At 49.1% G+C, this 22,552-nt stretch overlaps 1 protein-coding gene across 7 annotated transcripts in view; it reads right to left on the bottom strand.

Annotated features, from left to right (window-relative positions):
* The window catches only part of TRAPPC9 (trafficking protein particle complex subunit 9), a 539,837-nt gene that overhangs the window by 384,099 nt on the left and 133,186 nt on the right, over positions 1-22,552 (bottom strand). For all 7 annotated transcript variants that reach the window (XM_060287242.2, XM_060287245.2, XM_060287244.2 and 4 more), the window contains 2 exons: positions 13,742-13,868; positions 5,610-5,755 (listed from right to left, as the gene is read on the bottom strand). In XM_060287242.2, the coding sequence (XP_060143225.1) occupies positions 5,610-5,755; positions 13,742-13,868 (273 nt within the window). The remainder of the gene's footprint in view (positions 1-5,609; positions 5,756-13,741; positions 13,869-22,552) is intronic.

The following is a 22,552-nucleotide window of genomic DNA, read 5'->3' on the forward strand; positions in this document are numbered from 1 at the left end:
CTGCAGAGACACGGTGCTCCCACCCCCATCTTCAGCGGCATCACTGAGCCCATCACTGCCTCAGCGGCCAGCACCCCAGCCCTTCCTCACTGCCAATGAAAATGTCATTTGTTTTAACAGCTTGCTATGCCTGATAACGAAGGAACTGTTTGTCTTCTCTACCACGGTCAAATAACCATCATTTCAAAATTCATTTTCCTGGGGTTCTGAAAGGAATCGTTTATACTTGCACAGTCCTAGTCACTAAAGGTAAACCTAAGATAAATCCCTGATTACAGGAATAGTTATTTGTCTGAGAGGAGATCATCTCCTTCCTAAGCCTTAGTGTGTCAAAGCACACGGTGGGGGCTTCCCTGGTGGCGCAGTGGTTGCGAGTCCACCTGCCGATGCAGGGGACACAGATTCATGCCCCGGTCCAGGAAGATCCCACATGCTGCGGAGCGGCTGGGCCCGTGAGCCATGGCTGCTGAGCCTGTGCGTCCGGAGCCTGTGCTCCGCAACGGGAGAGGCCAAAGCAGTGAGAGGCCCGCATATTGCAAAAAAACCCCAAAAAACAAAAAGAAGCACACGGTGGGGCCCCTTCCTCGATATTTTGTCCCAGAAACCACAGGAAGGAACAGCATCGAAGGCTATGAAACACCCTCTGTATCGGGCCCTCTGCACACTGTATTGCACAGCCCCCATGTGTGTTCTTAGCCGTGGACAAACAACATCTTTCGGTGGCTTCTGTTGACAAGCTCCTCTCTTTCCACCACACTGGCTGGACCCATCTGGCGGGTGACGCTCCTGATTCCTCACGGCGTCCCCAGCACCTTGGACAGTGCACACAGCGCTGCTCACAGCCTTCTGAGAAAGGCTGCTGGATGTTTCAGAACATTATCTCACTTGACCCTCAGAAGAATCCTCGTGAGCTTCTGGCGCCCGGTCTCTGTAGACGGCACAACTGCAGCCCAGGGAGGCCCGGCGGCAGCCCAAGGCCATCTGACAGCTCCGGCCTGGCCAGGCCACCAAGTCTCCTCCGGGGCAGCTGTCGAGCCGGGCGAGAAGCCCAGCTCCACCACCAAGCCCTGGCACAAATTAGGCTCAGGACATGTACAGTCATCACCTCGGCGTGGAGTCTAACTCCGACGACAGAGATGCTAGCAACACACAGATGGAAAGACTGATAAATTATTCCAAGATAGCGTGGAAAATGGTCGTCTCAGGAACTGCCTCAAGGGTTTCTTCTTCTCTAATATTCTGTGCCCCTTGCTGTGATAACTCCCCCAATTATAAGGTTCATTTATAGAGATTGGGATTCTAGGTTAAAGACGTGCGATTCTTCAAACCTCCAGGCAGGTTCTCGCTGATGAGTCTGTTGATAAAAAGATATTAGAAGCCACAGAATATAAATTACATGTTCGTACCCATGGGTCTTCAACAAACAACATGCATCTTGGCTGAAGTTTCTGTTATATCCCCAGAAGTCTTGCATCATCCACTGGATTTGTCCTCAGCCCAGATGAACAGGTGCTTCTTTCTCACTGTTATGAGGAGCCGTATTTAAAGGAAAAGGTCCCTGGGCTTTGAGTCACAAACCATGGACATAGCCTGAGCTCTGTCCTTACTAGCTACCTGACCTAGGGCAGGAATTTACAATCACTCGGTTGTAATGTTCTCATCTGTAAGTTGGGAACACAACACTTGCAGCATCACACGGTCATGAGAATCGCTGGATAAGGTGGAAGCCCTCTGCAGCAGATGCAGGGTGTTCTTTTCATAAAAGGAAGCCTCAGCAGTTTCTGAAGATCAGAGAGGAAGAAAATCAAGAGGAAAGGCCAGCTGCATGGGCAGTGACCCTGCAGCCACACTGTGCCAGGCTCGGGGCCACATTCTGCTTAACGCTGTCCCTGTCTCCAATTTCCTCATAATTTTTGAACAAGGCGGCCCCACAAATCATGCAGCTGGTCCTGGGAAGGAGTCTCACTCTTCCAGTCCCCCAAATCGTCTCTGGAAGTTTCTCTAAACAAAATGGGTGAAAGTTTCCTAAAATGTCCTTTAGGGGAGAAAGCTTATCATCAACCCTAACGAGATCCAAAAAGACCAGCCAGAGACTCCTAGGAGGTCCAAGAGACAAGCCTCATTAACTCTGTAATGACAGGTCCAGGTCCACCCAGGGGAAAAGGGGCCCAGAAAGTGACCTGCCCACCATCAAGAAACAGTGAGACTCGGACTGGAACAAGCCCCAGCCCCCCACACCTCCAAAGAGATCAAAGGAGGCACCCGCACTGGCAGACGCGCACTGCTCGCCAACATGCGCTGGAGCAGCCCGGGACCCGGCCTCCCTGCTCAACCACGATGTCCCCCCGGCTCCCCTGCTCCCAGACTCCCCAGCATGCTCTCCAGAGCAGAGAAACAGTAGGGAGGCTGCGGCTGTCTTTCAAAATCGACAGACTGAAATGAGAATGTCAAAGCAGGTCAGTGCTTTGTGACCACCTAGAGGGGTGGGATAGGGAGCGTGGGAGGGAGGGAGACGCAAGAGGGAAGAGATATGGGAACATATGTATATGTATAACTGATTCACTTTGTTATAAAGCAGAAACTAACGCACCATTGTAAAGCAATTATACTCCAATAAAGATGTAAAAAAAAAAAAAAGACTTGCCTTCACACAACAGAGTGCCTGCGGGGGGCGGGCCTGCCCCCCTGACAACCAGGAAACAGTTGCAGCTGGTCACTCGTTCTTTTTCACGGACATTTACTGCTCGCCCTTTGCTGGACCATGGAGAGGGGGCCACAGCCCCTGCCACTGCCACCACCGCAGCCCAGGCTGCCACAGCTGTGGTCACCCTGCACCACCACCACCGCCACCACCCAGGGGACCCCCAGGAGTGGAATGGCCCCTGCCCTCCTGCACCTTCACCCCCACTGGGGAGACCCTCATGGCAGCCGGCTGGCAGGGAAGTCAGGGAAACGTTCAGCCCAAGCAGCACCGGGGGAATGGCGGGTAGGGGTCCGAGGACTAAGAGGCAGTACCTGACCTCCGATATACATCTGTGTACACTGATTTGTTTCACCCTTACAATGCCTGATAAGTGATAGGGGCAGCCACGCCTACGTGATGGATGTGAGAACAAAAGAGCAAAATCATTTCCCAGGATGCAAATGGAAAACGTTCAAACAATATCTGTCGTTTTAAATATATTTAGTTACTACCTGTCACTTGCCTCTAACTTCTACGTACACCTCACGACAGCAAGGACCACGCCTGCACTTCTCACCGTTAGAACCCACAGGGCTGGGCTGCCACATGCCTCACACACAGGGAAACTCGGGGAGTTCACTGATGGATGAGAGAAGGAACCAATGAACCAATGAAGGACTGAACCAAGAGACACGCACGCGCGCACGCACGCACATCGAGGCTGTAGCGTGCTATATGCTTAGGGCTTCTGCTTTCAGAAATGTACCAGAATTTACAATCAGATGCTATTTTTTAAGGGCATCACCCCATATTTCTTCCTTTATTTTCTTGTTTTAACTAGAGCCCTCCGAGCCACACCTTAGAAGCCCACCTGCTCGTCTGGGCCAGCTCTGCTTCCTGAGCCCCCGGGAGGCCTTCCTAAGTCTCAGCTCATCCCATACATATGATCTCCCCAAACTCAACAGGTGAGTCCCAGGTGCTGCTGGCGGCGGACCTAGTTTCAGAGCAGTAGGATATTCAACTTCCCGGGTATTACACTGCCTTGCTGTCGAAGCTGACCTGGAGGATGCGGGAGGTGGGCAGCTGTGTGTTATCATTGACTGAGGCCCATGCCAGGCGTGCTGCACACATTAGGGAAAGCTGGAGGGCCCTGGTTAGAATAGCACACTTGATCTGAAAAATTGGGAGTTTCTCATTTCTCTGAGTTTGCTTCTTCATCTGGAAAAGGGAGGTAAAAATTACTTCCTCCAAAACTACTAGGAAAACTAACTGAGCTAAAATGTGACAGCATTATACAAAGCACAACTTGAATCAAAGAAATGGTGAGCATTACCAGAAAGCACAGGGTCGCTTTAGCACTCCTGCCCTCACTATGCCCTCTGTCTTAGGGAACAGCTTAGAAACACTCATTTTTCAAGGTGTTCAGGGGTTTAATACTTGTGAATGAGGTTTTTTATGAGATCTTCATAGACTCCAAGAAACTCTCCTGCTGGCGTGAGTGTAAGGAATCTCCACCGAGGCTATGGGCTGTGCGTCGTGCCTGGCCTTGAGCTCCACGGTACGGGGCAAAGGCTCTGCTGTGCAGCCAGTTACCCACCCGGAATCTCAGCTTCCTTGTCGGTAAAATGGGGTCACACCATCCACCCCACTCCTTCATTCACTCCACACTGTTCTAGCAGGGGGAGACGGGGAGGACAGGAACATAAACAGAGGGACGCATCTAGGTGCTGTGAAGGGCAACCGGCAGTGAGGGGAGAGTGGGGAGAAGTGGCCCATGAGGTGCGGGTCAGAGGCAGCCTCTCTGAGCGGGGCCCGCAGAGTGAGCGAGGTGGGCAGGGGGTGAGCTCTAGGCAGAGGCGCAGCGAGCCCTGAGACTGGAACGAGACAGCACGTCCAAAGAACAGAAAGCAGCCGTGTGGCTGGAGCCGAGGGCCACGAGTGGAAAGGTGGGAGGTGAGCGGGAAAGGCAGAAAGAGCGTGGCTGGCGCTGTCAGGAGAGCCCGCCGCCCGGCTACGGGGCGTGACAGGACACGTGCATCCTGGGAAGAAGGGCCTCATGAGGTCAGGACGCCTTCGCCTACATCAGGGCTAAGAAGTTAAAGGAGGAAAAAGGACAGAAGGAGAAGCGAGCGCTGACTTGCAAAAGCTTCGCACGACTTCTACCGAAACCCCAACCAGTGACGGGCCTCTCAGTCCTTTAACTCTGTCACTGCGACTTGCAGGCACCACGATCTCAAAATGCGAGGGGCCCGAGGAGGGGAAAGCTGGCCAGAAATGAGGCCTGCAGCACGGCCAGGCTTTGGGAAGGACACGGAGGGAGCCCTGGGGTCCGCGGTGAGGAAGGAGAGGTGTGGCCGTGGGCTGGGACATGGCCGGGGAGCCGAGCACACAGAAGGGCACACTGGAGATTCTCAGGAACGCGTGTTCCGCTCCCGGTCAACCCCAAGACCATCTCATCTCCCCTTGCTGAGTCACCAGGCATCTCGGAAGTGGCGATCGTTAGTGCGCTACAAAACAAGCGCTGTCAGCGTTCAAAGGGGAAAATGCTACGAGGTCCTTATGCCCCAGTCAGTCCTGAACATAAGTCAACCTTTAATCTCCTTTGATGATTCCGAAGTTACTCCAGGCCTTGGGAAATCACCCTAATCTCCTAGTACCTCTCTTCTGTAGTTTACATAAGTCTCAGATAACAGAGGTCTTCTGGTTTCTAGAACTTCCACAAAAACTGCCTTTTACGAAATAGATATCAAAAAGTCAGGTCTATAGGCAATGGCCTGGCTAAGGCAGCAAACTGAATAAACCTGGATGAGGGTATATACACACGTGCACGAATGAACTGCAGTCAAGTCTCAAGCTTTAAAATCTAGACGAGCCACCAGGAGCTGGGCAGCAGAGCACAGCCAGCAAGCCAGCATGGGCGGCCTACCTATTTTCCTGTTCCGCTCCTCCCCACGGTTGTGTGCGATGATCGGTGAGTAGATGAAGGGGCTCTTGGTCGACACGCTCTGGCCCAGCAAGCTTTTCATTTTCTGTGGCCGGAGGCTGGCAGGAAGGTTCAACAGTTTCACATGCCTGTGGTTCCAAAGGGAACAAAAATACTTCAGCTGCCTGTTCGCTTGGGTTCAGCGTAAATACTACCAGGTATCGGATGTTAGAACGACAGTAAATCAAGCAGCAGATAAACTGAGGGGAGGAAAAGTACTCAATTTCACAGAACAAAGCGGAAGAAGGCTGCACACAACCGCTCCAGACCATCCCAGGGAGAGAAGACGTCCACGCCGGGCAGCAGCCACGCCCCCGGGCCACTGCACTGCGGCCAGAGGGGCCGCTGGAAACTGGTGACAGCAGGAGACAGTACACCCTTCAACCCCAGCACCTGTGACCTCCCTTGGGAGCAGCTGGGCAAGACAGGGCTCAGGGTCTGGAAAGCCCTGAGGCTGAAGGGACAGGGTTGGGGAAGGGCTGGAAGGTGGGCGGGACCCTTACTGCTCCTCCCTCCCCATCTGCAGCCCCTTTGCAGGAGGTAAGGCCGGAGGGTGGCGAGGGGAAACAGCGCACGTCCCTCAAGGGAGACAAACCACTTGAAGCGGTGCGCTGGCCTCCAGCTCTCTCCCTTCCTCTGTAAGGCCGCAGGTGGACGTGGCGTGGATCACTGAGTAACCTCAGGGAGGCCAGCCACCCTGGAGAACTCACTGCCCAAATGGTATCAGACTCTGTGTGAGTGGGACTTAAATCTGGGTTCCAGTGAGGGCTAATTTTTCTGAGATTTTAGGGATAATTTCTCTGCCACAGCACAGGCTAACCTATAACTGACTATATCTATATCTACATCTATACCTACATCTATACCTATATCTATATCTATATCTATATATATACCCTATAGAGACCCCCTCACGGAATCCACAAAATCACGCCTTTCTCAGCTGAAGGACTCCCAGCCATCTAGGGCAACCCTACCCGGCACACAGGCAACCCCAACTCACTCAACCGTCACTGACAGCTCCCCGAGCCCGGCCCCGGGAGAGTGAGGGTCACGCGCGTGACTCCCACCTATGCCCACAACGATGCAAGGAAGCAGACGGTGCTTGCACACCAAAGCCCTTCAACAAGGGTTGTATCTTGCACACCTTCTCTGACTCTTCTTGTCGTTGCAGACCCCTCCGGCATGCTCTTCTCGTGCGGGATCAGAATCACTTTGTTTTCTATTTGTTGCAGTTCAGTTGTGAGCTTTCCAAGGACAGGGGTACCCAGGGCCCCATTTGCCTCTCCAGTACTGGTGCAATACTTCAATGCAGAGCTCTCGATAAATGTTGCATGAATAAACTCCCAAAAGCTGGATTTCAACCTCAGCTTCCAAATCTTCCAAAACGGTATATTTAAGGCTAAGCAGTTTATCCCTAACAGTTGCAAATCCCAGCCCTTTGTGCACATTCAAAAAATACCAGCTGCGCTGCACTGGGACGAGGGTGGGCAAGCCTTCACACTGGCCGAGATGCCACGTCTGATGTGCATCTAACACCCACCACATCCAACCCAGGGGGATTCGCCTGCTCCTGAGAAGCAGCTTCAACAGACACAGACCTGACTGCAGTCTGAAGGACCTACCAGCTGGGCAACGGGCACAGATGGCTTCATCTCCCTGGACCTCAACCCTCTCACTTATGAAATAGGAAAAATAATCGGCACCTGATAATGCTCTGCAGAAGGAGGACACCTCCTTTCCCCGGTTCCATGTTTCCATGAGGAGGGACATCCTTAGGGTCGTGGTCCTAACCTCGCTCTTGCCCACCCTCACTCCTCCCAAGGGAGGTGGTGAATTTGGAAGGAGAACCAGCGTGTGCACCTCTCAGGCCCTGCCGAGAGCACGTATTCAGTCCTGCTCTCTGCACGGACAGAACAGAGCCTGTCTCACAAAAAAGCACACCGTCACCCGGCTCTGCCAGAGGCTGGGGCACAGGTGGACAGCCCCGAGCCACTGCCATCCACCTGAGACAGACGCTTCTTTCTGCTGATTCCAAACTCAGGCAGAGAAGGGGAGTGGTCTGAAGCAGAAACCTTCGTACCTTCGCAGGGTACTTTGAGGACTGAGTTAACATGCGTCAAGCACCTGTAATAGTGCCTGTCACCTAGCAGGTGCACAAAAGCCTTTCTCTTTCCTCCCTAAAACAACACTCGTTTACAGGCACAGAGAGCCAAGTCCCTGCGCAAAGGTCACAACACCGCACCGGGACAAAGAAGCGAAGTGTTGGTCCCAGTGATGTTAGAGCAGCCTGGGAACCTTAGACCAGCACCGTCCACTCGAGCCTTTAAGTTTACTCATCTGTAAAATGATACCATTTTCTTGCAACACAAATAGCATTCTACTCTGTGCCACCGTCGCCACCTAAAAATGAGATGTCATCTGTGATTCTAGGAATCATGTACACAAGCACAGAAATTCCAGATCACATAAAAGCTTACTAAAATATGCAGAGGAATTCTGAGGGCGTGGTCAGCCAGAAAAGTAACCCGACAAGCAGTCATGGCATTCATTTATAACTCAAAATCTAGCATCAAATGTCTGTTTATAAAATGTACCCAGAAAAACAATCATTCAAGGCACCTGACCTAGAGGAAATATAATTCATTTAGCATAAATTTCTGTGGAACTAATAATATTATATCTGGTTTATGAAGCTGCCAACAGTAAAGCAGAATTCCAGGGATGAAGTGTCCAAACCAAGGATTATTTTTAGGGATTCCACTTGGAAACAGTTGACATTTTAAAATCTGACTTCTCAGTATACCGTGGCTAATTAGGACCATGCAAAGCAGTGGTGGAACACTAATTAGGAAAGTGATATAAAACATATTGGTGGGAAGAATGACACAGGAAAAAACAGCTCACTTTTTCTTTCTTGGTTTTTAATTCCTCAAGCTTATTCACAGGGGAGACATATCTAAGAACCTCCCGGGGCTTCCCTGGTGGCGCAGTGGTTAAGAATCCACCTGCCAACACAGGGGACACGGGTTCGAGCCCTGGTCCGGGAAGATCCCACATGCCGTGGAGCAACTAAGCCCGTGCGCCACAACTACTGAGCCTGTGCTCTAGAGCCCGCGAGCCACAACTACTGAGCCCACGCGCCACAACTACTGAAGCCCGCGCGCCTAGAGCCCACGCTCTGCAACAAGAGAAGCCACCGCAATGAGAAGCCCGCACACCACAACAAAGAGTAGCCCCTGCTCGCCACAACTAGAGAAAGCCCACGTGCAGTGACGAAGACCCAATGCAGCCAAAAATAAATAAAATAAAATAAAATAAAATAAATAAATTTATTAAAAAAAAAAAAAGAACCTCCTGGATATCTCTGTACAGATGGGCAATGGCCAAAACTGGCCACACCTTCCACATTTGGAACAACGTGAGGTCATCCACTGTCTCAAGTCCGGGCATGACGGAGACAGCTGGAGAGGACCCAGTACGCCAGCCAGGGCAGTGGTGCAAGGCTTCCCTGCTTCACAAACCAAGAAAAACTGCCCTGATAGCATGGCCTCTAAGCCCCTTTTTGAATAAACACCTGAAATCCTTCCTCAAATACAATTAACTTAAAAGCTGGAGTTTTAAAAGTACCAAGGCCACTCAAAACGACTCCAAGCTCATCCTGACTGGAGGGTTTCGATCCTTATCAATTAAAGCAGTCTCATCCACCCTGGCTCTCTGCCAGGCTGAAGCTCAAGGTCAGCTCATCAAAGAAACAATCAGTTCATCCCCACCCCACCCCCGTCTCACCCCAAATTAAAGACCCACTGGTTTCCTGTAAATGGCATCTAAACTCTACCCCAGTTTCTTCTTTAATAATTCACAATTTGTAGCGTGTGAACAATCTACAGGATTATTAGTGGCTTTTGCGTACATTATTGTTTTTGCGAATTCTGTAAGGAGTAACGTGAACTTCCCTCTGCTTTAACTCTGGACAGTAGTAACTGATATGGGTTTGGCAGTCTCCTGGCACATGGGATCTTGGCATGTTGACCATCACTGAGTCCCTGGCCCTTAGTATTGAGCCAAGCACATCTTAGGTACTCTATAAATATCTGATTAGTTGAATTTCAGAACAAAATTAAAACAGGGATCTATATTGGCCCTTTTTTAAATTAAATTGCACACAACTTTTGGGTGAACCCAGTTCATGCTCCCATGCTACACAGAACAAGTAAATATTTTCCTATAAATTGATGAAATGCCTTTATTGTCAAAAACAAGGAAAGTCCTCACCAGAAAAAAAGGCTCCACTCATCTCTTCCAAAACCAGAAGTATAAATATGAGGCACCACTAACATTAAATTAGCTCATGTCTAACAATTCTATTCAGCAAGTCTGATCATTTACTCATGAATATGGACATTTTTCAGGAGCTTCGGTCTTCAAAGCCCTTCCTATAGCTACAGGGGGTGTCTTGCAATGACTGACTTGAATTTTTGTTTTGAATTAAACTGACTTAAACATTAAGTCCATGTTTTCCAGGCATATGTCCTTGAAACATTTGGTTAGAACATTAAAATAGTCCCAGACTAGTTTTCTAAGAAAAAACATTGGCCGGGTCCATGGGTACTGTGTCAGCCCTCTCCAGAGAGAGACGAGGAACACTGATTGTGTGACAGAGCAACAATCCCACACGCAGTGTGAACACAACCATTCCACACAAAGTCACCTACCCTGCTCCAGGTCCTGACTGAACACCAGTAATATGGGTCTGCCACCCTCAGTCAGCATCACAGAGCACCTACCATTACCCTTTTTTTTCTCCTGAGAATATAACTTTGAATTCTCTGCTGCCTGACTCTTGCCAAAAGCTGACTTACGAGAAATCACCTTCATGAAGGAGTGCTTGATGTATAAACAGTCCGTCCGTTACGCTACGTATGGCTGGGACAGTCCAGACTGCTGTATTAGACTGCTCGTCTTAGCTCAGGCTGCTCTAACAGAATACCATCGTCCAGGCATCTTAAACAACAATACTCATCTCTCACAGTCTGAAGGCTGAAGTCTGAGACCAGTGTGCCGGCATGATCGGGTTCTGCTGAGGGCCCTCTCCCTGGCTCACAGACATGGTCACTGTATCCTCATGTGGAGAAGAGAAAGAGCTCTGGTCCCTTCATCTCCTTATAAGGGCACTAATCCCATCATGGGGGCCCCATCCTAAACCTAATCAGCCCCCCAAGGCCTCACCTCCAAATATCATCCCACTGGGGTCAGGTCATTGGCAGATGAATTTGGGGGGGACACAGTCCACAGCAGAGCTGCATGTTTGGACCACGCTGCTCTGTCCTCTGGGAGAGCTGGATGTACCCAACCCCCTCTGGCATCAAGCCTGTAGTTTGCACTGAGGAATGCCACGAACAAAACAACCATGAGAACCTGCTTCAGATTTTTGTAGGGATATTTTTGAGGACATTATTCAATATGTTCCCTTTAAGAGAACCCACAAGAGGGGTTTCCACAAGCCTCCTTACTGTGAAGAGGTGTATTTCTCCAGTGTGACTGGTTTGTGTCTGCTTATGAGACAGAGAGTTTTGTAACCAATCACATTTCCTCCTATACCCATTGTTAGTTAATTATTGACATATGATTAACGGAATCATGCTTTTCCCCCATCTCCAGCCATTATGTAGGACCCTTACTTACCTTTCACTCTGGTGACTTTATTTTTAACATAACATTTCTATGAGCTGCCTCAAATGTTTTATGAAAACACGGCAAAATGTGTACCTGCATCACAATTACTTGAAACCATTCTGGGGCGAGCCCAGTTCATGCTAGACTAAGATCTGAAGGGCAAGCTTATTTGTTGATGAGAATAGATGGGAAAGAAGCTTCCTTCCCCTTTCTCTCCCGCCCCGGCAATTCAGCCCTGAGTCCATTACGGAGGGCAAAGCCAGGTACGCATCTGAGCAGGCGACAGGGCAGAGGGCACGCTGGCCGGAGTGGGGCAAGAGGGGCCTGGGGGGCTGGGGCAGCAGCACAGCCTGGCCATCAGAGCTCCCCATGGGGAGGGAGGTCAACCTGATAACCACTGGTAACCAGCAGGGGAACTGACCAAATGAGTAACCATACTGAGGCTAATGGGAGACAGGTTTCCCCCAGTCTGAGAAGGGAGTTACAGATTTCAGGAAAGTAGAAGGATCCCCTAAGACGTTGGGTGGAACTGGAGGTATCAGTATGAACTCACGGTTTCCAATACACAGAAATAGACGCAGAAATAACCACGGACATGAACATGCAATGAGGAACGCATGTACGTAAATAGATATCGCCTCGTTCTACCCACTGCGAGCAGCAACGCCCCAATGGTAAGGAGCACACACAGCACCCAGATCTTAACTTAGACTCTGTTCTCCACTGAAAGGACCAGGGCTCTTGGAAGAAATGGCTAACACAGGGCTGGGAGCAGGGACTCAGATCTGAGTCCATAACCCCAGCAGAGGCAGTGGAGAGCAAAGGGCATTTGTGGAGGCTCCTGAAAGAAAGAAGCTTCGTCTTTCCCCCACAGGTGTTGCCTCTCTCTTCTCCCAGACACTGCAGGATGAGGAGCTGCGGCTGCCCCCCTGATACCACCTGGGGCCTGAGACTAAAGCCTCACTGCAGAGGGCACAGCTGAGAGGGGAGAGAAGACAGGTTCTGATGAGGTGGCCTGAAGCCTGGCCCCAGCCCTGCCCGAATCCCTCTCCTGGACTTTGTAGGTGTGTGTGCCATAAATTCCCTTTTGCCTAAGATAGTCTGGGCCAAGTATTCTGCCAACTGCTATGCAAAGAATTCTGATGGGTAGACCTGTTCATTCACCCAACACACATGAGCACCCAAGGGCTACAAAGACAAAGCCCTCTTCAGGTAGCCCTCAGTCAAAAAGAACAAAGATGTATCGTATAACCAAGTTCTGTAAATGAAACAGAAGAAAGACATAAGAGATACTGCTGGCTGGCTAACCCAGCACCATTTCTAACCCCCTTCTCCCTATCCCACCTACAGTACAGAGACTGGGAGAGTTAAACATGTATTTCCTCAGCCTCTCTTACAACTAGCGGTGGCCACGAGATGCACTTCTGGTCAAGGAAACTGGGGCAGAAGCCTACTATGAATCCGTCCAGATGATTTTTGCTTTCCTAGTAAACAAAAGATAGGTTCCCTGGCCCTGCCCCTTCCTCCTTCATCCTGTCTTGGATGTTGATGTGTTATCTGGAGCTGCAGCAGCCATTTGGTCATCAGGGGGTAAAGACAGAGTTGCAGAGAGGCCACCTGTCTCCAAGTTCTTAATAAATAAGAAAAGTCACCTCTTATTTGTGATCCACTGCTAGGTTTTCTACTCTTTGCACTGAAATAATTGGTAATTTATACAGAAGGTGTAATTACTTCTATCTGGGTGGCTCTAGAAAAAGGCTTTATGGAGGAGATAATCCTTGAACTACATCTTGAAAGATGCCTGAATGTCACCAGGCAGAGCAAGGGAGGGAAAGGCGCTGCAAGCAGAAGGTGGAGCCTGAGCAGAGGAATGAAACCCCCCGCACATTCTGCCTACTCAGTGATTCCAGAAGGGCGTGCAGGGCTGGGGGTCCAGGAAGGGGCTCACAGTCAGTCTGGAGACAGAGCAGGCCGCAGATGGTCGTGTAAGCCACTCAAAGCAAGCGAGGTGCAGGCGCCCCCCCGGGCCCGTGCGCAGGGGTGAACAGTCTAGGAAAGTGGGCCCTACCGGATGCGGGTAAGTGCGAGCGCCACAAGGCCTGGTTGGCCTCCACTGCACAGAGGGCCACGTCTCGGCCATGGAACCGGGCAGACACGGGTTTGCGGGGCTCTGCCGGCAGACAAGCACATGACCATGGCAGTTCTCCGATGGCCCTGGCCTGATTCTCTGGTCTATAAAACACACTTCACAGGCGATGGCTGCGACTTAACGAGATGACGGACCAGATACACAGCCAACCCAAACCAGGAACTCTTCTAAAGATCTGCATCCCTGATCAGACCAAAGACAGACGCTGGGAGCGAAGCTCACCTTCCGCACCCCGGCCAGCCTGTCCTACCTGACGATGGGAAGTTTGGTGAAGGGCACCGGGGGCAGTGTGAGGCCATCGGGGAGGGTGATGAGCTCCATGGTTCCGGGACACTTGGAGGTATAGTTCTCCAGGCTTTGCGTCACATCCTTTTTTTCTGATGAGAAAATAAAAACAAAATAAAGGTTAATTAAACCAAAGAAAAGGGGGAGTGGGGGGGGGTTGTTTTGCTCTATTTTATTTTTTTGAGCAAAAATAAAATTCTTAACCCAAATACTTAACAGTCCAGTGAGTCCAGTCTTCTGAGAGAAATAAAGGGGCAGTGACCAAAAGAGACAAAAAGAAAATAGCAGCTTTATTCAATTTACTTAAATAATCACTAGCAGCTGCTCCATTTAAGGGCCTGTGGATAAAAGGGAAATTAAGTCACCATCTTCTAGGAGATTTCATTTTCCAAGATAATAAATCCTTATCAAATTCCAAGAAGGTCAATGGGCAGGCAGGACTGGAGAATATTTTATTACTTAATAAATATTTTTCCAGCAATTACTAGGTACCAAGCAAAATGCCAGGCCCTGTCCCCAAGGAGTGTACAGTCCATCTGTATAACAGATATTTAAGCAAATAATTACAAACCAGTATTTTTATGTAAAAGTAGAGCTTTGTGAGATAAGGCTGGTTTTCTCCACCCCATCCCTGTCCCTTTCACTAGGAGGGAGGAGAAGAGGATGCAGGTAATAGTGAATAATGTTTGCTTATCACCCGTGACGCACCCTAGACACGTGCTCACGGGCTCTGTAACACTCCGGAGCTCAAGGGCGCTTCCAGCTGGAAAACTCGAAGTAACTCGGAAAGGCAGGCATCACTGTGCCCATTTTGCAAACGAGAAAACCAAGCCCAACTGAAGTTAAAGTCGTGTCAAAAATCCCGTGTTTGGCCCTCAGCCTGTGATCTCCACACTCCCACACTGTTTGGAAGAATTAAGGAGTCAGGGATCGGGGGTTCACTCCTGGCCTGTTTCCTGTCACTGCTGGCAGGGAGGGTGGAGGACCTGGAGAGAAGAGGGACAGAGCGGCACAGCCATGGGGGCGAGACTCTGGGCCATGAAGTTAGACCAGGTTCCAGTACATGGCTTGGTCTTTCCCCATCTGTGGTGTGACCACCTGATGGGAAACCTTAACCTCCCATCTAAAGAATTTCTAAGGGTGAATTAAAAACAGTGGCTGGTGGACATGAGACTGAGCTCAGAGGAACGATGGCACTGTCACCACTGTCATACCGGTGCCTGCAGGGAATTCGAGGACGTCACAGAGAGTGGTGCAGGGCTGCGCGGTGAGGCTGCTGGCTCCACTGACCGGCGACCATACAAAACAAGATCCAGGCAGAGAATGACTAGATCTCAGGCACATACATTAATGGGTTAACTGTGCCACAGGGCTTTTCTGTGTCTAAGCATCATTCCTTAGAGAACAGGGGGGCAGAAAAGCAACCAGAATTAATCTAGATACGACACAGTAATGTTAATTTGCAGCATGAACAAAATTCTTTAAATAATCAAATCATCTTCAATTTACAGGTGACAAATCTCCCAAGGGGCTCCCGCTGATAACATATAAGTGACCTAATTTGCCTAATGTTGGGTAGAGCACTCGTGGTTTAGGTACCTTATTATAAGGCTGAATTATGCCCTCCCAGTAAACCCTGCTGAAATGAAGAAAGGAATGAACCTATTAATGATGCCCGGTGCCACCTGCAAAGTTACCCAAGAAGGAACAGTACCCGGGGTGTTCTGCTCAGCTGGCTGCACAGAACAGGACGGACACGCAGGGACGCACTGCAGGATCTCCTTCTGAGAATCTCCCGTGTCTGTACTTTAGCCTCTTCTTCTGGGCACTGTTCCCTGGAAGACTTTCCCATGTGGGGTATAAGACTGGCTGTGGAAGCCAGGTGAAGCGGTCAGCGCCCCATATGCATTTAGTCCCCTCGGTTTCAACAGGGCCCTGCTCTCCAGCTGTGCCTGTGACTCCAGCTCATATGCTTTCTTTTTACTCCGTCAGGCGAAATACTAATCTTCTGCGGAGACGGCAGAGGGACAGCCACCTGCTTCCGGAGCAGAGAAGGAGATCTGGGGACACAATCAACTCATGAGATGCTTTACAGCTAATTCTCCCACCGTCACGGCCCTCGTCACATCACCCCCAGAGCACCGCTGCCTTCTGGGGCCTCTTCCCTGCCTTCCCACTACCTGACAACTTCACTGTCACTTTAGTGGGGTTTCCAGGGTTAAATGCTTATGTTCAATTGTCAGTGTGGTCCATCCGTTAGAAAGTTCTCATCAACCTTCCTCCTGACAGAGCTGAGCACCTGCTGTATGTTGTTGCCCAGATCTATTTTTATCAAGGATTCTAAAGTGGTAATTTTTTAATTCTCTAATTAAAAAGGATTTTCCCTCATCAACCGTTTGGTGATCCTGAAACAGACGACACAGAAAGGAGGGCTGACAAATGAGTCTGTCCCTTCATTTACTGGAGAGAGAACTGGTGTCCCTACCACCTCCAAAGATGACCAGTAAGTCGTATATGACTCAGTATCACTATGCACTGGTGGATTTTTATGTATTTGGTATTTCAGTTGGCTTCCATCACATTCTTTTTTGATGTTCAAACTGTCCCATGTTCGGCAGCCCTTGCAGGTTGGTTCCTATGTCTTTAGAGAAGGCCCAAGATTGTCAACAGCTTGCTATCTTTCTAGCTCATTTCCAGCCTCAGGTCTAGAATCTATTTTCCAAGGAGCGCAGGATCCTTTCAGTGTTTAGAGATCGGAATCTGGAGGCTGGGTGCTCAACGCCACCAGATTCTCCTTGTCTCTCTAGGTCTTGACAAAACACAGGTCCACTTACCAAATTTTTTAAGTGGTGAGACTGTGATTTTTTTCTTTAAATTTTGTTTAAGTTCTGACAGCTAAAAATCAAGGTCATTGGACTACAAGTTCCTTAAAGGGAAAGCATCTCGTCACCTTTTTTGGTTTTCCCCTAATTTGTCAAGAGTATTTAGATGACAAAAGGTGTTAAAGAGCTATGTGTTAGTCGGCTGGCCTCATTTATCCAAAGAGGTAGGACAGAATCAATCTGTGGGCAAGAGTAAAATAAAATAATAAAATGAGAGAAACAGCCATTGATTCACCAACAGAAGCCAGGCTGTGCAGGCTGACCACCTCCTCACCTTTTCTTTGTGCACCTTACCGCGGTGGGAACCACAAAGGAGCTCTGGGTGCTACATGTCGATACTAAGGACCGTGGCCCCCACCGAGGTGATTCTTCTCCAGGTATTTTCTACTTCAACAAGCAGCTGAAATAATCATGTGATGCATTCCACCACCCACTACTACTCGTATCACTTTTTCTTCACTCATCAAGTTACTGTTTTCCTTCCTCTTCGTTTAACCTTACCTGACTTTACTCATTCAAGCCCTCATCCACTCAGCTTTCATCAAACACCTACGAGGCGCCCACAGCATTGAGCACCAGGGACACAGAAGCACGACAGGCTCTACTTTTGGGGTGTCCCAAGTTGAAAGAGCACACAATGTCAAAAGAGGACATTACGGCTCCTTATCAGTGACTTTACAGAGGCAGGATCAAAGTCTGGGAGAAGAGCACACGAGACATGTAATTTGGCCAAAGAAGGTTTTATAGAAGAGGCAACATCTGGTCTTTGCCAAGGGTCCTGGGACTCAGAGCAAAAACAATGAGTGCGTTATTTGGACGTTTTGCTATGTTTTAAGGAAAATATGACAAAAATACGGACAGAGGATGAATAATGACATATCATTATAAGCTGTACATACACAAGAGAACTTGACGGAGAAGCTGTCTGAGGCACGTGCGAGAGGGAATCGGCTAAGGCTGGTAACGTCTGTGGACATCAAGGGCTGAATGGTGCGGCAGCACGGGGACCTGCATGGGAACGGCGACGGGACTGCCGCAGGCGAGGACGGTACAGGCTTTGCGGTACACTGACTGTCAAATCTTGATACTTCACACAGGTCTACAATGCGGGACCTTCTCTGGAACACAGGACTCCTCAGAGGCTTGTGACAGTTGCTGTAGAAATTTCACTACTGACAACAGATGATGAATACACAGTTGCTGGGCAGAAAAGGAGGCTTCGTGTCCAAGGGAAGAAATGTAGAAACACTCAGACAAAGAATGACAGACTAAGCTCAGGTCTGCTGCAGGCAGTTTTCACTTCTACAGCACGTCCACAGGGGCCAGCACTGTTCTTAGCACAAAGCGCTGCAGAAATACTTGCAGTCCTTACCCACAATTACGCATACTGGACATTAGGGACATTAGGGATTGTGAAGATTATGATTCTCCACTCACAAATAGTATATGTGATGCCATTTTACTAAGACATAAGTGAGCTTCAGGAAGAGGCAGTGATTAGCTCAAAGCTACAAAACTAGTAGTCTGGGGAGGTGGGGATCACCCTCAATCCGGGATCTCTGTAACACTACACCTGTTCATCCGACAGCACCTCACTGCCAGTGAAAAAGTTAATCTCCACTACAAACACCACTGTGACAACTTCCACTCCTGGAGTAGCTCACAGCAAACAACACTGCCACCAAGAACTAAAAGAGCCACAACAAAAGTATTACAGAAGAGGAGGGGCACTGGAGAGTTGTCAAGACAACAAAGATTTGAGAGTCCAGAGGGAAGGGGCACTCATGAAGATGAACCCCCTTCCTGCATCCACTTTGTCCCTGGGAGCGTGTGTGGATTCTAGGCATGGAGAGAACCACCGCCAAAAGGCTGAGCAGCCAGGAGAGCCCGCGGCTTCCTCATGGGGCAGGGAGAGCAACCGCATGTCACCGAGCCAGCGGGCCCAGAGCCAGGTGCCCGGGAGGAGCCGGGTGCCCGGACTCGCTGCACGGGTTCCCCTGGGGCTTTTTCCAGTCAGCTCTGCAGGCCTGAAGGCTGCCAAATCCACCCGAAAGTGACTCAGAAGAGAGGGCAGGTCAAGTGGAAAGGGTGACACCAGATGGCCTTGCCACACCACGGGGACAGCTGCATGAGGTATAAAAGGGGCCTTTTCAAAATCCATCAGAAGGGGAACGTAAATGAACTAAATTCTGGAGGGCGGCAAGCCTTCCCAGGAGAGAAGACCCACAGCTGCTTTCGTCCCTGGCAGAGCAGTAGGAGGAAATGGGGAGTCAGACGAAGAGGAAGGGAAGGAGAAAAGAGCTGAACTTTTCACAAACTACTCCCAACTGCCCATGGTGGGGACAATGGATTCCAACTCACAGGAACCCAGCCACCAAGCAAGTCTACACACTCATCCTTTCCCTGGGCCTTCGCAGAGGGTGTAGCACACTGCAGGCTGGGGGCTGAGAGGAAGACCCCCTCCTGAGGTTCTCAGAACCTTCCCCAGATGTAAGGCAGCTGCCCGCAGAAATCTGGGCAAGCCAGGAGAGCTGAGAGGTGCACTGAGGCACAACGCACTTTCTCCAAGTGAAAGCAGAGAGGTCTGCTGAGCCCGGGGCAGGAGAACGAGAGGGACCCCTTCCTCCAAGGCCAAGGCCATCAAAGGCCGGAGCAGGACAGAGAAGCTGAAAGAAATCCCTCCAAGGCACTAGGGACGTTCACTGCGTGCAAGAAAGTGGCCTACAGAAAGCTGGGGCAGGGCGGAGAGGAAGCACACAGAATGCAGAAAGCCAGAGGTGGGACTGGAGACCAAAGAGAGCCCCACTAAACCCACCAACCGTGCCGCCTGGCTTAGAGCAGAGAACGATGGCCTGTGGTGGGAAAGCCGGCAGCTGGCTGTAAAGCACAGGGGGACCCCCACAGTCTCCCCTGCACCCACAGCCCACGCCCCGTAAAAGGTCTAATCCTGACCCCACCCTCCAAACGCCATGAGCTATCAGCGAGCCACAGCAAAGCCTACCCCCAGCTCAGCTACACATCAGACTGGCAAGGATCCGACAGTGAAGCCGACACGAGAGGCAGCGCCTTTCTCTAAGGGTCAGTATTATTCACCTCACTCTCCACTGTTCTTTAATACACCAAGTACAAAAAGGGAAGTAGTATAATATTACCTGAAGGTAGACTGTGGTCAGAGATGCACACTGTAATCTCTAGAGCAAGTAAGAAAAAAATAGAGATGTGGCTTTAAAGTCAATAGAGAAGACAAAATAGAACACAGAAAAGATTTTATTCTCCTAAATAAAGGCAGAAAAGGAGAAAGAGAAGGGCTTGGAGTGACAGGTGGAGGACAGGGTCATTGACCAAGATGCAAACCCAGGATAAGAGAAAAGTCAGGGGTCCTCTGATCTGAAGACAGTGGTTTAGACATGTCGAATGTGAAGCATGCAGGTACTACCCAGAAGGATGAAAAGACCCAAAAAGCTGTTGGACGATGATTAGGAAAGTAGACTCAGAACAAGACGGAATCCCAAGCACCACAAAAATCAGCAAAGATAACATTTCCCAGGTGAAGTGTAAAGGTGACAGGAGAAAAACAGAGGGTCTGAGGACAACGCCCTGGGGAACACAGAGGTTAAGCGCAGTGAGAAAAGAACTAGTAAATGGGTTTGAAAAGAAACAATCCTAGAAGCTCAGGATGAGACTCAAGAAGCCCAAAGATGAGTTTTTCTGGAAAGAAGAGAAATGGAGGTGAAAGGGATAGAAAGGTCAATTAGGATGAGACTAAAAACCCATCGCCACATGTGGGAGTTACATGCTCATCTGCTACCTTCAAAAGAAACTAGTGGGTGCAGGAACCCAACAGCAGCAAATTAAGAATCAGGCGGGAAGTGAGTAGGCGATGGCTGGTCCCCTGGGCAGTGAGTTAAAGCACCGACAGGCAGCAGCATAAAAGCCAGGTACGTGTCCAAGGGGGCTTCCCCTGCATTGTCCCACTCAACGGTACCACTTACCCAGTAAGCAACATGCTACCCCTAGCCCTACTGTAGGGATAAGAACACTTAGGAGCCAAGATCCCAGACCTCTCTTTTTTTTTTAATGTTTTAATGAATTATTAAAGAATTATCATTTCTTTCTGTGATAGTGGTGTTGGTTTTTGGGGGCTCTGTTATTTATTTATTTACTTATTTAGCTGTGCTGGGTCTTAGTTGCTGTGTGTGGGATCTAGTTCCCTGACCAGGGATCGAACCCAGGCCCCCTGCATTGGGAGCAGAGTCTTAACTACTGGACCACCAGGGAAGTCCCCCAGATCTCTTTTCTGAGGTCACATTGCCAGTGAGCAGGCTGAGATTTCAAGTCCGGGGTCCTCACACCTAGTTCTCTTTCCACCATTCAGAGTGACTTCCTTGGGCATCACTGTGCCCATTTTACAGATAGGGAATTTGAGGCTTGGAATGGTCACGTGAACTCTCCTGGGGTCATGCCAGTAATAAGTGGCTAAATTATATTCATGCTCAGAGCTATGAGCTCAAACTTTTTGCTTTTTCCATTTCATTGCGTTGCCCACCCAGATTGCCTCAATATGTGAAAATACAGAAGAAAACACAGATATCTTGAAACGTCATATCCAGCAAGTTGAGCACCTGACAAGCAAGAAAAATCAACCTGGCTTTTCTTCACTCTGCAAATACATCCAGGCAGCATAACGGTCCAACTACAAAGGTTGAAAGAGTCACGTGCCACCACCACGAAGATGAATGATCTTGCCAAACCAGCAGGTACAGAATAAGCCCTGTCATGTACCAAGAAAACAGGCCTCTCCGTAACAGGAGGCTGATTGAATCAGATAAACCTGCACCGAGCCACAGTAACTGCTTCCCATCAGTGTTGCTTTATACTTGTTTTTCACTTAATTTACATAGTGACAGGTCGGAGGCCCGGAGAAGCAATCATTCAAGTAGACAAGGAGACTAAATATTGTCCCTCGTTCTTTTCAAGTCTATACACACGCTCTACCAAAACCACAGGCAATGACGTTAAGCCGTCATCTTTTACTTAACCATCTATTTAAAACGCTACCTAGAAAAATTTTAAATATCTCTAGAGATCTCAATGTAACTCCCAGAAGGGAAAATGATCTGAAGAATAGACACTTAATAAATAATTAGAAAGAATCTGCACATCCAATTATGAAGTAATGGTTGGATAAGCCATGGTGCAGAAACATAATGCAAATTTATGCAATCAGTAAAAACGGCATTTATAGAGTCTGCAGTAATATGAAAAATGTCTTACAATACATGGAAAATCAGAATTCAAGATAATATTTTTGAAATAAATGAAATTTCAAAAATCAATCCAATTTGTTTTAAATAGAAAATGAAACAAAAGAAATACATTAAAACGTTAACAGTGTGTGTGTTTGCCCATGTAGGATTATACACAATTTTTTCCTTTCTGCTTACACATTTCAAGACTTCTAAAAGGAACATACATTATTTGTATAATAACAATTATTCCAAAACTACTCAAAATTGAGTTTTCAGGAAGTTTTCTAAAGAAAAACCAGGGCTTATTTATCAACATTACACAGGAGTGAAGAAAGTCGCACCCTACAACATCAATCAGGAGCTTTTGAGGTTCCCCAGTCTGACAGAGGTGTCTACTGTAGGGACATGTACAGCCCTCCCCAGCCCCACAGCTGCCCTCGGCAATGCTTAGAAACCAGAGCAGCAGCAGCGGCCAACATTTAACGAGGACTTACTACACGCCAGGCACTGTGCGCAGCACCCTCCACGTCTTATCTCATTAAATCATCCGAAAACCTAAAGGAAGAGGTGCCCCTGCTCTCCCTGTTTTACAGGTTAGCAAACTGAAGCTTAGAAAGGTTTTATTCTAGCTCAGTGTGCCTTCCA

This window comes from Globicephala melas, chromosome 17 (genome assembly GCF_963455315.2).
Source record: "Globicephala melas chromosome 17, mGloMel1.2, whole genome shotgun sequence".
Taxonomy (NCBI): Eukaryota; Metazoa; Chordata; class Mammalia; order Artiodactyla; family Delphinidae; genus Globicephala; species Globicephala melas.